Source organism: Mustela erminea, chromosome 16 (genome assembly GCF_009829155.1).
Source record: "Mustela erminea isolate mMusErm1 chromosome 16, mMusErm1.Pri, whole genome shotgun sequence".
Lineage (NCBI taxonomy): Eukaryota > Metazoa > Chordata > Mammalia > Carnivora > Mustelidae > Mustela > Mustela erminea.
This window is the reverse complement of record NC_045629.1, coordinates 11,150,947-11,166,818: the sequence shown is the minus strand read 5'-3', so window position 1 is coordinate 11,166,818 and position 15,872 is coordinate 11,150,947. Positions and strand designations below refer to the sequence as shown.

General features: G+C 45.9%; 1 protein-coding gene across 10 annotated transcripts in view; it reads right to left on the bottom strand.

Moving 5' to 3' along the window:
* The window catches only part of FAM110B (family with sequence similarity 110 member B), a 193,130-nt gene that overhangs the window by 27,651 nt on the left and 149,607 nt on the right, over positions 1-15,872 (bottom strand). For 7 of the 10 annotated variants that reach the window (XM_032316192.1, XM_032316188.1, XM_032316190.1 and 4 more), the window contains one exon: positions 7,109-10,365. The exons of the other annotated variants lie outside the window; for them this stretch is intronic. In XM_032316192.1, the coding sequence (XP_032172083.1) occupies positions 8,948-10,060 (1,113 nt within the window). In that variant the 5' untranslated portion in view covers positions 10,061-10,365 and the 3' untranslated portion in view covers positions 7,109-8,947. Of the gene's footprint in view, positions 1-7,108; positions 10,366-15,872 lie in introns of those variants that run through there. 10 annotated transcript variants of the gene reach the window in all.

Genomic DNA, 15,872 nt, shown 5'->3' with positions numbered 1-15,872 from the left:
GCTAAAATGGAAGGTGTTTCTGAGCCCTATTTGCCTTGAGACAGTCTGCCAGGAAGGTTTCAATGACTCATACCCAGTAGAGCTATGAGTATGTATTTTCATATAAAAGGCAAACTGGTATTTTGGCAAGGAAATGGGGTATGTTATTCGTTGACCTTTGAGACAAAGTCAAGATAGAGATCATGTATTCTTAGATCATCACCTCCCTTCCCCCCAGCTTATCCCAAGGAGAGGTCCTCACTGCTTTTGGCTATGTATGATATGGAGTGAGTAGGAGACTTCCACTTCTTTTTAAGGTCATTGTGCAATGAGTGACAAATTCTTGCTTATAAAATCCTTTTATGCAGAGAGGTTCATATCGTGGACTCCTGTGACCTTAAATGTGCTGTTTTCTCCATTTTCCAAAAACAAATACTAGGACAAGAAACTTAGATGCCAACCCCAGTTCTCACTTGTAGAATGACAGTGTCACAGTTAAAGACAGGAGGGGTAGAAGGACAACTTGATGAGGGGATTGCGAAACCATGAGGTGGAATTAGGTTTGGATTCATCCATTTGTTCTGAAGATATATATTATTCAGCCCCTCCCCCCATGCCAGGCACTGAACCAGGCAAGGGGGGTAAAAGGGTGCCCACGATAGACAATAGCTTAATGAATAGGAGGATTTCAGATTGTGCTAAGTGCCAGGAAGGAAATTAGCAAGGGATAGAGATTAATTAACACTAGGAATCGTCTTTACATAGAGGGGCAGGAAAGGAATACGGCAATGCCAGCGAAATCTGAGAGGCACAGTCCACAATGTGAGGACAGACTGTCGAGAGGAAAAGGGTCTGTGAAGGCGGACGGCACGATCCTGGCCCCTGGGGCGGGGGGTGGGAGCAGCTTGTGCTGTTCACAAACACGAGTGGGAGCAGAGAGAATGGGGAGCCTCGGTGTTGGGGGCCAGGGTTGTGAGGAGACGCCGTGGGGTCTTACAGCCTGAAGAGAGGCATTTTTAAATGTTGTCATCACCACTGTGGAAAACCACTAGAAGGGTTTAAAGCAGCAGAATGATAGAATGTGCTATCGGTTTTGCAAAGGTCACTTTGGGTTGCTTGATGGAAGTGAATTGAGGAGAGAGCAGAGTGGAGCCCCCACTCAGAGGCTATGGCAGTGGTCCAGGGGAAGGTCCCAGAGGCCAGTGTGCCTTGGGCAAAGGAAGTGAAGGGAGGTCACAACGCGATGCCACTCTGCCTGCTGTGTTTATCAGAGCTGACATGTGGTCTCTCCTGTGTTTTTCACTTCCGAAAGTAAGATCCCAAGGACTAGCACTTGTATTTATGATTCCAGAATGTATCAAAAACATTTTCCATATCTGACAACTATAGCATTCTCCCTGTTTTCCAGTTAGTGACCTTGAAAGTTGATTAACTGTGAACTTAGGTAGTCTGGAATTTTGACCTGCCAAAGAACCATTTGCAGGGTACTGGTTAAAACGGCAGATTCCTGGGCCCACTCCTTATGCTTCTGACTCGGGATTGTCTAGAAGGGAGCTCAGAAATTTGCTTTGTGTTGAGAATCTCAAGGAATTCAAATATAGTGTTTCAGGGGCACATTTTGGGAAAATATGCAGTAGAGCTGGCCCTTTGATCCTGCCTCTTGCTGGAATCCTTGTAGCTTTCTAAGTTTTGTTGGTTAGTTTTCAACTGAAGAATAGTCTGGAAGGGCCAGGTTGTGCTGTAGGACAAAATAATGTCCCAAATCACAGTGGCTTGCAAGACAGGATTCATCCCCTGTGGCTTACACATCCATTCTGTATGTATGGGGTGGAGGGCTCTGTTCCCCATTGTCCCCACTCAGGACCCTAATGACAACTCCACCTTCGGCAACTTTGCCAGCTGCCCTGTTTGAAGGAAGAGAATATGGGGAACCCGGGACTGGCTCTACCCTACTCTTAACACGGTCACGTCCTTTCACTGGCCACAGCTAACACTTTGAGGTGTGAACATGCATCCTCTGGTGAGCCGGAAGGAGAAGCAAACGGATATCACAACCAGTGGCAATGTTGCGCCAGAGAATACAGGAGGGAAAGAATGAAGCCTATAAAAATGGCCCCTGAGCTCTCTGAGGAATATGGGGCATCTATGGACAGTGGAGTTACTAAAATAATGTGAGCATAGTACTAAGTATTTCCAATATTAGAAAAATCCCTTCATCTCTGTTAAGTATTTTTATATCTGCCATGGTTAAATTGAAAAATAGTTAATGCATGTTAATAGAAAATCTAATTAAAGTTTCTTTAAATATCTGCTACTTTTTGAGGACAAGAAACACTGCACAGGAGTAGTATCTGTTAACTACATCACGTGATGGACTTGTTCGTGGTGGAGAGCCCCCATTCCCTGGTGCTGGTCCTCAGTGAGGGTGGTGGGCACCAATGTCTCTGTTCCAGCTCCACGGGCCGAGTCACCTGCTCTACACACCTGAATCCCCTCCCCCGATTCATTTCTCTGCACCTGTTTCCTCCTCTGTAACATATGACAGAGAGGGAGAATTGATTGCTAATGTCTCAGCTTCAGTCCTGATGTGATCAAATATGAGAAGCAGGTTTGAGTCCCTCACTGTGGGGAAGAACCACAATCCAGTATCTGCAGCTGTGTTCTCAGCTTCTGGGGAATACACCTTACCTACCTTACCGTGATATGCCTTACCTACCTTACCGTGATATGCCTTACCTACCTTACCGTGATATGCCTTACCTACCTTACCGTGATATGCCTTACCTACCACAAAGGAGCGAAAATGGCTCCCACCTTCTCGGATGCTAAAAATTCATTAAGGAATGAGTCTTAGCACGTGCTTTACGAACACGGGTTTGCGTGTTCACTCCTGCCACTTACTGGATGTGTGCCTTTGAGAAGTTGCCCAATCCTTGGATCTCTCATCAACAAAATGGATTCTAACTCACTTGTAAAGTTCCTGTGAGAATAAAATGAGATGATGTGATGAAGGGCTTAGCATCACATCTAAGACACACTTAGTTTAGTTAGCTTGTTAGTTTGTTTACAGATTGCTTCATGAATGTGGAATGAATAAAATGCCCAATTAGTGAATGACTATTTCATTGTTATCATCATTAGTTTTGTACGCTGTGTGAGCTTGGTCACACTTGATCCTGTCAGCTTCCGACAACCTGTCACGGTTCTGGAGATTCCCTCCATTGAGAAAAGAATCTTTTTGCAGACTTCATTTCTTTCCCCAACTAGAACTCTCTCACGGATGGTACATAAAATGCCAGTCAGGGAAGTATTTGGTCCCCATCAAGCCTTGCCTGCCATCCTGCTTACCATGACAACATGAAACCCAGGCTTCTCTGAATTTTTGTTAATCCCGCATCTCATTCTAATGTTCCAAAAACAGCTCTCAGGGCCGCCACAGCCCTGAGGCCAAGGGAACACACATACCACATGACGTTCCTTCTGTTTTACCAGTGAGGGAATGGAGGCAAAGTTCTAGTCAGTTATCAGAGGAGGAGGTTCCTAAAGGCTGTTGAGGCCCATCTCCCTCTGGCTTTTCCTTCTGCTGGGTTTCTGCCAAAGCAAGGGAGTGTGAGCTGAATATACGAGAGAAATCCTTCACGATGGTGCCTTGTGCAGAGCAAACAACACCACCACCAAGCCTGTGGGCCTTCACGGGACAGCTCTAGGAAGCCATGTGGAAGCCAGTGGGACTCTTGGTCATCTCACAGAGCTAAGTGGACAAGGCAGGTTTCAGATTTTCAAAATTGTGGGGACATTCACCATCCTTTCTGAGTTAAGAATGTATCCAGTTCCTCTGGAAAATCCTTAACCTTGTTATTCCTTCCCCAGTGCATCTTCTGGGCAAAACACACCATGTCCCTCCTCAAGGACAGCAGAAGGGAGTAATGCTGATTCACTAAATTGCTAAAATGTGCTTCCTGACTGTTGAACTATGGGCATTTATCTCTGTTTACCCTTCTGAAAGTCCTTGGCCAAAAAAGACAGGATGTACCTCAACATCACAGTGCACTCAAAACTGAAAGAACACTTCTCTAATGACAGCCTTGTCTCTGGACTAAGCAGGCTCTGGGTTATTCATCATGGAACAGCTGAAGTCTTTTTCTGAATTTTATTGGTGACCGTTTTGGTAAGAGTGAAATTGTTTGAGACAGGTTTGTACACACAGGCCGCAGATGAAATTAATAAGATGAATTTAAGAGCACTTTGGATTTAAAATATAAGACACTTTAGTCTGCCTTTCTCTGTCTTGAGCTGGGCTGTGGCGGCGGGGTGGGGCGGTGGGGGACAGAGCTGGAGTTGCGGTGTTGAGTTCAAGCCCTATTCTGCCTCTTACTTCCTATGGGATCTTGGTTAAGGGGCTTCACCTCCACGGAACTGAGGTTCTTCATCTGTAAAATGGGACGGTAACTACCCCCCACCCCTGGGTTGGTTTGATAACACTTACTAACTACCACAGGACTTAAAAGGAATCGGTTAAGAAAAAATCCAGTTGACACTTATGAAGCATCTAACAGATGATCTGGGCTGCTGTGCTGTGACCCTGGGGTCACCGTTCACATTATAATCATTGGAGATTTATGAATTATTAGGACTTTTAAAAAAAATAAATTGTTTTGAGGAAGGTATACCTTTTAACCATTACACACAAGCACTGTTTAAACTAGCAAATGCTGGGCCCATGGGCAGTGCAGAAATTACTAGGTGATGGGAAAAGGCAACACAGAAATGCAAAAATGTCACCAGTTGATCCTTGTGTTGGGTCTTGAAAGAGCAGGGGTGTGCAAGGTCAGGAGGAAGGAAAAAGCATTCATCACAGAATGAAAAACTACTGAAACAGCAATAGTGGTGATTCTAAAACCTGTCCATAAATTCTCATTCTTTCCTTTAAAAGATGAGGTCTAACTCTCTTCTCTGTGAGTGTGGGCTGTATGTAGTGATATGTTTTTGATGATTTGAACACAGTGGAGGTGTGTGACTTCAGATATTGGATCACAAAAGGCTCTGTGGCTTCCTCATTACTTTTTCTCTTGGGCCAACTCCCTTTAGAGGAAGCCAGATGCCATGTTGTAGGACTCTCACTACCATCACGTGATTCATCTTGGGATTTCAGATTCTCCAGCCAGAGTCAAGACTTCAGAGGATGCAGCCCCAACTGACATTTTGTCTGGAGCCTAACGACATTCCCTTGTGCCAGAACCATCTAACTACGCCGGTACAGGAGTGGCGGACTCCTAATCCACAGAAAGGGAGATAATATATATTTATTGTTTTAAGTTGCTGAGCTTTGGGAAATTTGCTTTGCAGCAGCAGATCACTAACACAGTGGCAAAAATCTCCCAATGGAAACTTCTTCTGCTTGGAGCCTGGGGGCGTGGGGACACAGAAAATGGGGTCTGAAAGGTAAATGCCCAACATTCTCTGATAAGAAATTAAGATTTATCCTTTCAGCAACATATTCAAGCTGGAGGACGTCTTTCCCTAGAGGAGTGATGCGATCAGAGTCTTTGGCATGAAATGGGACGGGAAGGGAGATTGGCTGGGGCCGAGGGGACTCCAGTTAGCAGGCTACAGGAACAATCACTCCGGTAGGAAGATGAAAGCCTGAATTAAGACAATGGCAGAGAGGGTGGATATTGGGAGGACTGTCTTAAGATCTGGCGGTTTTCAGAAACAACCAGTATTTAGAGCCATCTTGTGAAATCATGCTTCACTCTGCCTTGTGTCGGGGGAAAAGTATGCTGAACTACACGACAACTCTGTATTCCTACCAACATCATCATGATCATCACACACACACACACACACACACACACACACGAGATAATTTTCAAGCACGCACAGAATCAGCACTTTGTAAAAAGGACTTCACAATTAGGAAATGTCTCACTCTTAGGATTTAATATTAAGCCTTTCAAACAGTCCTTTATAGAAACTCTAATTTCACGAACAAAAAAATAATAAGCTCCCCCTTCCATAAAGGGAACCAAAAGGCTCACATGTGTCCAATGCACAAATAAGGCCACAGAGGATTAGACTGAATTTTGGTGGGACACAGATTAAATGTGACTTTGAAATGTTGAAATCTTCAGCAGAATCCATGACTAAAACAGCAGACAGTGGGGGCGCCTGGGTGGCTCAGTTGTTAAGCAGCTGCCTTCGATTCAGGTCATGATCCCAGGGTCCTAGGATCAAGCCCTGCATCCTGCTTGGCAGGGAGCCTGCTTCTCTCTCTCCCACTCCCTCTGCTTGTGTTCCCTCTCTCACTGTGCCTCTGCCAAATAAATAAATAAAATCTTAAAAAAAAATAAAACAGCAGACAATAATATTAAATTAGCTAAGAAGTGCTCGCCTCCCAGAAAACTGGTGTCCTTAGAAAAATGACATCTATTTTTGGTATTTCAATAGCCCTAGAAAGAGATGCATATAAATGCTAAGCCATGAATATTTCAAATGGCCACATTTCTGCCCTAACGGTGAGGGGAGGATATCTATATATATGTGTATGTGTGTGTGTGTATATATATGCATATATATATATACATACATATATATATATTTTTGAACTAAATGAAAGAAACCTATTTTCATTCTATAATCTTGAATGCACTGTGTCATCACCACTGAAAGCTACATCTCCAGAAGTTTCTTCTGGAAAGTAAGCGTTCTAGTGAGACAGATAATTAATCAGAGAACTAGAAAGAATTCCAAACCAGCAGAGAGAAAGTAAAGCAACCACATTTGATTTCCAGAAGGAAAAAGTTGCAAATTGTAGTAGTTGAGAATCTTATCATGTCTGCTTCTGAAAACTGCTTCTTAATGCTTTCTTTTACATTTACACAGTATATGAAACTTTTGAAGCAATGTTAATCTTCAGATAGCTTGATCCACTTGAATACTCAGCGTCCTACCAAGAGGAGATAAGATCTGTCCACTAAGAGGAATGCTGTTTCTCTTAAAGGACACAACTATATTCCTTGAGGCAAAGGCTGTGTTGTTGACCACAGTGGTCCTATGCCAACTGCGAGGCCCCAAAAGGGGGCCCCTCACCAAACGACCTGTTGAAAGAGGAATGAACGAACAAGTGGACAAATGTATGAACACGTTTAATGCTAATGACTCTGGACTTGTACAAATAACATTCAAAGGTAGGTCTCCGCTGTTAAGAACTCATAAATATTTACAACCGAAGGTCTTGCTGAAGATGTGAAAAACTCTGATGTTTAAGAAAAGATAAAAATAACGCAAGTGTGAACTAAGTAAAGAGGTGGCATATTTTAGGAAGCTTGACGAAACTCTTTTAGCAAAAGCACACTGCTATCGCTGTTCAGAATAACTGTGATATGGCGAAAGTAACTTAATGAAAACATGTTCCTTCGAAGCTACTGAAAACCTGCTTCTGGCTCACAGTCCAAAGTTAAACTTTTCGTGGCAGGAGCAAACACAAGGACAAAGAGAAACCACCACCGTTAGTGCCTGCACCAGAGCTATTTATTTAGCGTAACTTTTTCTTTTTTCTTAAAGATTTCGGAACAACTGAAGTATGTACAAAGTCTTACAGCATTTACACCATAAAAAGTTTCCCATTAGCTGATAAAGTCTAAGGTAGTGCTGCTGAGAACTTCAGAGCATGAGTACGGCGCAATGAAGCAGACTGCTACACGTTTTTACCTCTCCGCCACCACACACCACAACTGTCAGCTGGTCCACAGCTAACGATCCACCTGCAAGACAGGTTACTGGGGAAAACGGGAACGAGTCGATTATGCAGCACTAGAGACCAAGGGGTGGAAAAGCTACATGGCATCATGTTTCTACAGTTTCCTAGAGCTGTAACAAAGGTCCACAGCCTGGGAGAATAACATATGCAAGACAACACAATCGCACTGTTCAGATAATGGTTCGGTTAAGAAAGGTATTCGCTTTTGAATGGGAGGCTCTATACTGATATGGCTGGTATTTCCATTTGTGTTCATGTCTTCAGATAGCTCACACCTGCACAAGCCCCACTCCCCTCTCCCAAATAAATCAACAGCACAGGGAGGGAAGGAGAGAGGCAAGAGAGTCAGCACAGAATATCAGTTCTCGATCAAAAAACAAACAAGTTTTTTTTTTTTTTTTAAAGACATTTAGTATCAGCTTTAGGATGATCATTCCCGTCATAAGATTAATAGTAGAAATTTTGGAATCAACCCAAATCAGAAGAACATCAACAAAAACCCCCAACCCCCAAACTCCTAGACTGAATCACCTTCATTGTTTCTGATTGTCTTTCCTTGGGGTATTACACAGAAGCACCAACATTTACACACTTAATCGGACACAAAACGTAGCACTGTTGCCCTAACCACTACTTTAGTAAGTGGCAGGAGAATTCCAATACGCAAATGATTGACATCAGGCTCACCGCTTTCTTCCTCAGAAAACCCAGCCTGGTTCTCTAGCTTAGGTCAGTCACTGTATCTGTTTGGTAGCAGAGCTCATGGATTTTCCCCACTGTTTCGGGCTCACACGTAGGCAAATTGGCTTTTTATTTCAAAAAGATTCTACTCTCAACTTAAAAGCCAGTTGATAAAACCTTTAATTAAGACACAAGAGCGCGGGATATAAAAACACAAGAACCACATAAATATCGAAGTTGTATACCATTTTTTGTGTAAACAGTTTTGCTTAAGATTGAAGCCCTAACCGGATTCTGGCCTGAAACTCTTGGTAGATGACGTTGTGTTCAGCCAGGCTCTGCAGCGATGGTTGACGTAGAAGCCAGGTCAGTCCCCATGTTGACAGGCATGCAACTTGGAAACATTGCACAACGAGCAACACAAAGAGAGTGGAGAAGCTCACAACACTTCAAGGAGACCTCACAACCTTCACGACTGCGGATGCACAGACAGAGACCCACCCCTTCCTCCTCTGCACGCACTTGGTCTTACACGTGGGAGACCTTCTGTGACTCTCTAGCTTGTTTGATGCTATATAACCACTTGATGATCCTAGCATTTCTTTCGATGGCAGAAATGCCATATGGCACCCGGTCATTGGCACTGTCATCATTTCTAAGGTCACTGTTACTGTCCTGAGACTGTTCGCAGTCTGAGCTGATCATGCTTGCGCTGCGGAAGTTGAGGGATATGATGTCGGAATTAGCCCTTGCAAAGTTTTCCATTCCAAGGTTTTCCAGCTCTTCAGGGTCCAGTCCGCAGTAGTTGAAGAACCTCTCCACGTCCGCGTCCACGCGGAAATACCTGTCACTCAAGTCCGACTTAGACCGCTGGAGCGAGGGTCTTCGGCTGACGCCGCAGGCCGGTTCCACCGGTTCGGCTTCCGGGGACTTCACGGTGGCCATGGCCGTGACCTTGGGTTTGGGAGGCAGGGGAGGGGCGGAGCTACTGCAGGGGATCGCTTTTAGGGGCTTCACACTGGTCACTTTGCGGATGTCCGAGGAGCTGTGGGAGACGTGGAGGAAGGACTCGGCCGACTGCTCCAGCAGCCTCCGGCCCACGTGGGAGCCGCCCTCCTGCGGGCTGCCGCGGCCCTGCGTGGGGTACACCTTCAGGGACTCGGCGAAGGAGTGCCGGTGCAGGTCAGTGGAGTCTGGCCGGTGAGGCGGCCAGTTCCGGGAGCTGTGCTTGTGCCCCGAGCCCGAGCTGGAGCCTTCGGAGCTGTTGATGATGTTTTTCAGGATCTCGAGCTTCAGGTTCTCCCTCTGCACGCCGCTCTCGGTCTTGGCGTGGCTGCCGAACACCCGGAGCGTCGGGCTGCCCAGGGCGCGCTTGGCGGCCGGGCACACCGGGGGCTTGGCCAGCACGGCCGGCTTCACCGGCTCCTGCTTGGCGTTGATGACCTCCTGACTCTTGACATACTTGGCCTTGTCCGCTTCCAGCCTTTCGACGGCGCTGAGTCTTTTGGGGTTGGGCTCGGCCTGCCTGCGAAAGTAGTCGGGCCCTTTGTTGAGAATGCGCAGGGGGACCGCCGAGGTGAAGGTGCCCGCGGGGCTGACCGGCTTCACCATGCTACCTGTCTGTAGGGTCTCCGTGGGCATGGTGGGTGGTCTCTCCCCGGCAGCCGTGTTGGATTCTGGTCTGGGCGCCTCCGGATACGCTGAATAGACACATGTACACGAAGCACAAAGGGCAGCGGACGGAGCCTGGAATCTGGGTGTCAGCAGCAGCAGCAGCGGCGCCTCATCTCACAGCTCATTAACTGCCACCGGGCCTCTGATTCACTTTCCCCCTTTCCGAAAGGCCACAAGCCACAAGTTCCTTTAATCTGCTTAGCTGCCTCCTTTCTTCTCCCTGAAGGATGTGGGAGTCTCCTCCAGGTCTTTGTGCTCAACTGCAGGCAGAGCTGAAACACACAACAACCAACCGCGGGTTAGGATGGGCGAGTGACATCACGGCTGTAGCAACAGAGAAACCCCGCGGCGCCCCCGCCTCCGCCGGCCTCCCGGCCCTGGGCCGCTTCTGGGCGGCGATCCCGGGGTCCCGGAGCGCGGACCGCCCGCGCCCGGCGTCCCAGCCCGCGCCCTGGCGCCCGCAGTCGGACCCGGGTGCTGGGGGACAGAGAGGGGCCGAGCTTTCCCACGCGTGGGCTCTTGTGGCCGCCTCCCCGTTGGTGAGATCCGCCCCCTAATCACGCCCGGCTGGCATTTCTTGTATCAAACCCAGGAAATCCTGGCTGAATGTGGAAATGCGGGTTTGGCAGAGCCGCGTTCCCAGTTCACTGAACGCCCATGGGTTCCTAGGAATCCGGCATCTGCTGCAGTCTCTGGCAGCGGTGAATTAGAATACGTCTCTTTCTCAGCGAAGCAAAACTTCTGATTTCTTACTACCCAATCTCTCCATAACATCTGAAACGAGCACTTCTTTAATTCTTCAAAAACTGAAAATACTGGCAAGAAAAGGGATTGGCAGCAAAGATGAAAAAAAAAATTTAAAAAGCGTGTTTCGGTTATCTTACTTTTGCCAACTAATATATTTGAAAACATTTTCTCCTGAAAACGGAGACAAATGTATGACTTCCTGTTAACTACAAGCTTATTTTTTAATTAAACAAAACTAGAAAAACCTCTAGATTAACCTTGTAACTAGATAATTTGATTATAAGTGCTCCATGATTTTTCACACTTAATGAGCAGAAAACAAGTGTCTCTGTGGTGTGTAGGTCCCCCAATCCCTTAGGGAACTCAGAACACAATCTTAAAGAGGTCAGTCACACCTAAATATGTTATGTTAGAGAAAACTGGCATAATAGTTAACTATTCAGGTACTTATTATTCATGGCTTTCTGAACAATTTGACCACCTTCTCCCTCAACCAAAACCACTGTAAGGAAACATTTATCAGTACTCCCAAAAGAAATCTACTTAGTACACAATATATATACATCTTTCTACTTAGTACACAATATATGTAGCATTTTTCTAAGAACAACTCTGCTCTCTGCCTGTTACTGCTGGCAGAGAACATTTTTGAATGCATCAGCATCCCAAAGTAACTGGGTACAGACTTTTTCGGCGTCTTTGGCTATAATTAGGAATATTAAGGATCATGTATTCAACTAACATCAAAAAACTAATTTGCAAAATAAAGAGTGGTATTAGCATAAAATCATCTACTTGCATGTTAAGAAAATGAAGTGTCTATTAAGAACAAGAGTGGAGGTGGGGGAAGGGAAGCCTGATTGTTCTCCCTTACCATCTTTTTTTTAAATTTTTTTTTTATTTTTAAAAAATTTTTATTTATTTATTTGACAGGCAGAGATCACAAGTAGGCAGAGAGGCAGGCAGAGAGAGGGAGGAGGAAGCAGTCTCCCTGCTTGAGCAGAGAGCCAGATGTGGGGCTCAATCCCAGGACTCTGAGATCATGACCTGAGCTGAAGGCAGAGGCTTTAACCCACTGAGCCACCCAGGCACCCCTCCCTTACCATCTTTTAAAAACTCAATCTCCAAATACACTCACCGCCATGTTTTGCAAAGAGACAATTTCGGTAATCTGCAAAAGGATTTGTTCTAATAAAAATATTTTCCGAGGCAAGACTTGAGAAGCCCCAAGGCAATTCCTACATAATGACTTCCTTTAATTGTGCAGTTCTGTTATGATACTTCAATTTAGTTGAAAGAGCCACCTCCTCCCCCCTCTCATGAAGATTAAGTGAGATTGCTTCTTTGAACAAATTCTGAATGAAATGCCAGAGGGGAGCGGCAATTTCTCTGCGGAGCCTTCTGTGTTTCTTCATCTACCACCCTAGGGTCCACCTAATGGAAGGTGAACTGGAGCCCCTTTCCCTGTGGAGCTCAGAAGCAGAACAGGTAGCAGAACCTGGGCTCAGAGGCAACCCCACTGGATTTTTCCAGGCGCTTGAGAGAGGGTTGCCCCACCCACCATGTCCCCACTCCTACCAGGCCACATTTCTCCCCGTAAGTGAATGAGTATAACATCTCCAGCTCCATCTTCACATCTGGGGCTTCCAAATGTGTCCGCAGTTGGGACAGTGGCAGTACATTTGGGAGCAGAGTGAAGGACATGACTGAGATTTGCGCCCATCAGCTTTGTGTTAAAGACCAAAGCAAGCTTTCTGCAAGGCAAGTGGGAAGGTGGCCCGGTGGGGGTGGGTGACAGAGCTCATACGTCTTCTCCGGGGCCTCCTCCCTTCATCTGGGATATGAGGTGCTTGAATGAGATTCCCAAGATCCTCTCTCCCTCTAAATCATGGGGTTCTGAGAAGCTAAGAATGAATGAACTATCTCCACTTTGAAAATGGCACCTGGGACTATTGGCCTATGACTGGACCATGGTTCCTACATTTACTGTTCTTAGGAAAATACTCTCTGAATGATGAGTTGTCCTGATCATCCTTTTGTGAACTGGCCTTAAAGCCCATGCGCCTGCATGACTGTCTTCCCTTGTAATTCCATCCATTCCATCAGGACCAGAAGCCCAAATATCTATGTTGTCACTGACCCAAACTCTCCAGCATGCCCTGTCACGGCGGGCTCTGAGATCTTTGAACACTAAATAAGAATCGTTACTCTCAACGCACAGGACTGACGGACACCAGTCTGTTTACCAGGGCTCACGCCTCAGGAAGCTCATTGGGCTGCTTTCACACTGATTTCTTCCTGGAAAAAAAGGCGAGAAAATGGGTAAACGGAGGCAGACACCCTCCGGAGGGCTCCTGCAAGCAAGACTGTCTGCTCCAAGCCATCTAACCTTGGTGAGCAGTTTCTAGAACAAAAGCGGTGTGGAAGGATTATGTAAGAAAGGCACTGACTGTAACCACTTTCCACTTCATTTCCTTTTTGTTCGACCCCCCTTCTTTTCTCTGTCATGCCCAATTGCCCTAATAATTTTCAACACACTGATATTTACACAGCACCAGGTTCAGAGTTTAAAAAGCTTTAATTTGAACTCTTCAGAGAGGACAAGAAAAACATCTTCCTGGAAGAATTGAAAGCAGAAGACAATGCTGTAGGAACAGGTCGCGTGTTGGAGGATCTGGAGTAGCCAACAAACTATGCGTACTTCAAACATAATGAAGGTGGCTTAGGCTGCTCCTTCTTCTAATACTTATCTAATCATATAATCCCTAACTTGTGTTCTTGTGCTTTTCATTGCTTCAACAGTGTGGGCTGGGACAGAGCTGTACATTCCCAGAGTTCTGTAAGGTATATGGTCTTGATGAGGACCAAGTACATTTGGTGAAAAGATGGGTCAAATGGTAGATGACACACCTGGAAACTTGGGGCTACATCTCGACGTCATTTTGTGACAACCACAAACTGTGCTCAGGGAACACTGTGGCACATGACCCTCTGCTGATGCAGCCCTGCCACTGGTCCCCAACACCTGGGCAGACCCCTCGGGCGTGGCCAGGAGAGACTGCTGTTGCCTCATCCTGTTCCAGGAAAGCAAAATTTGACCTCAGCTGCACAGGACTGCTTGCACCACAGTCATACAGTCTTGCTTGAGCGCTGACTTCTGGCTAAGAAGAGGAAACATAAGCCAGATGGAGAGAAATGTCCACTTGCAAACTATTTCGCTATATTCGACCTTGCTGAATATTCATTGGAACATTTCATGAAAGTCTAGAATGAACTGGAGAATAAAGCTTGGCAGAGCCAAGGTACAAAATGGTCAGCTGAAGCAGAGCACGTGTGAACTCCACTGCGCTCTGGACATGTTATCTGTGTGGCAGTGGAATACCAGGCAGGGACAGAGGGCTCAGAAACAAATGGTGACTCCCACTCACTGTAGCAGTGTTTCTGAAACTTGAAGGTGCCAGTGGCTGCTTGGGGATGTCCTTGAAACGGAAAATCCTGAAGTAGATTTGGGATGGGGCCCGAGCTTCTGCATTTCTCAAAGATCCCAGGTGATGCCCAGGAAGCTGGTCCAGCTTTTGACTGGCCAGGGCAAAGGGAAGGAAGCCCGCTAATGTACTAGGAAGCAACAGGTTGGAACTGAAATGCCTCTACACACTTTATGTGAAAAATGCTTAAAGGCAAAGGTCCTGGAATCCGGGTACCAAACACCACAGTGCCTCTGAGGTGGGGCTGATGATGGGCGACTGTGGCCTGTGTGAGGGGCTGCCAGCTAAGGGCTGCCATGGGGACTGCTGTTCACTGTTGAAGCAGCAAATCCAGATCTCTGCAGAAACTCTCCCGATTTTAAAATTCAATTTGTGAAACACTGGGGGCCAAGTGCTTCTGGTAAGTAAAAAGAAAGAGATAGTTAATGCTTAATTGGTCTTTAAATTTTAAGTAGGAAGAAAGCACTGCAGTTAGAGCAAGGACCCTGGGATTGAACACAGTCCCAGATCCACCTACAGAAGTTTCTTAAATATGTGAAGACTGGCCATTTCCCAGGTGCCTTCCGGCATGGACAAGGCGGTAATGTTGCTGTCAAGGGGGATTTTAATTCAATTTCCGATCACCAAACAGCTCAGTGTGGTGACCTTATCTATAAAAATTGAATGTGTTGAATTTGGTGAGCTTGAGAACATCTTGGTTCAAACATTCTTGGAGGCAAATAAGAAAAGAAGCAGTTTACCTTTGAGGTTAATAAGGATTCTTAAAGAACTGATCTTTCTAATTTCCTCATGTGTCTGATCACAGAACACTGTGATACACATACAATTGTGCCATGTCGCTTTCTGACTTTTTTTGTAATAGTATTTGTGCTAATGACTTTAAGGCATCAAATTCCAACTTGCTGGGTGGGGGGGTCACTCTCACAGCTGTTCTTGGATATTCCCGTTTAAGAACAGACAAGCATCCATGTCAGTGAAGTAAAAAACACACAGTTTCATAGGACAATGTGACGTTTGAATTCTTAACAAATATAAGAGAAATGCACTCACAATGTAAGAGTGCTCACTGAATGATGGGCTGTGTTCAATCAGTTAGTACCTGTTGATGGAGCAATTAGGTGTCAGGTGTAAAGAAACAGGAAGTCATGATAATTTAGGGGGAAAAAAAAGACTCAAAACGCATATGACGAATATGAATTGAATAATGCCAGTGACAAATGTGGCAGGACTGTCCCAAAAGACTTCCCCACAAACCACTTCTCAGTAGTCAGTCATATGAAGGGCAGTGAGGATCTGGAATAAAGGCGCGTCCATCCATTCTCAAAGCGGCTGTCTACTGAGTTCATGGTACAATTCAGAAACATCAAAGACAGCCAGTGGCTGGTCTGGTGTGCTAAGGGGACAGTGGTCAGAGACCCACTGCGGGTGGCAAGGGCAGATGGACTCCAGGTTTTAGGCAGAATATGGGGAGCAAACAGAAGGGGAATGAAGCATCAGTGACATGGTCAGGTCTGTATTTTTAAGAAATCCCCCACTGGCAGAGAATG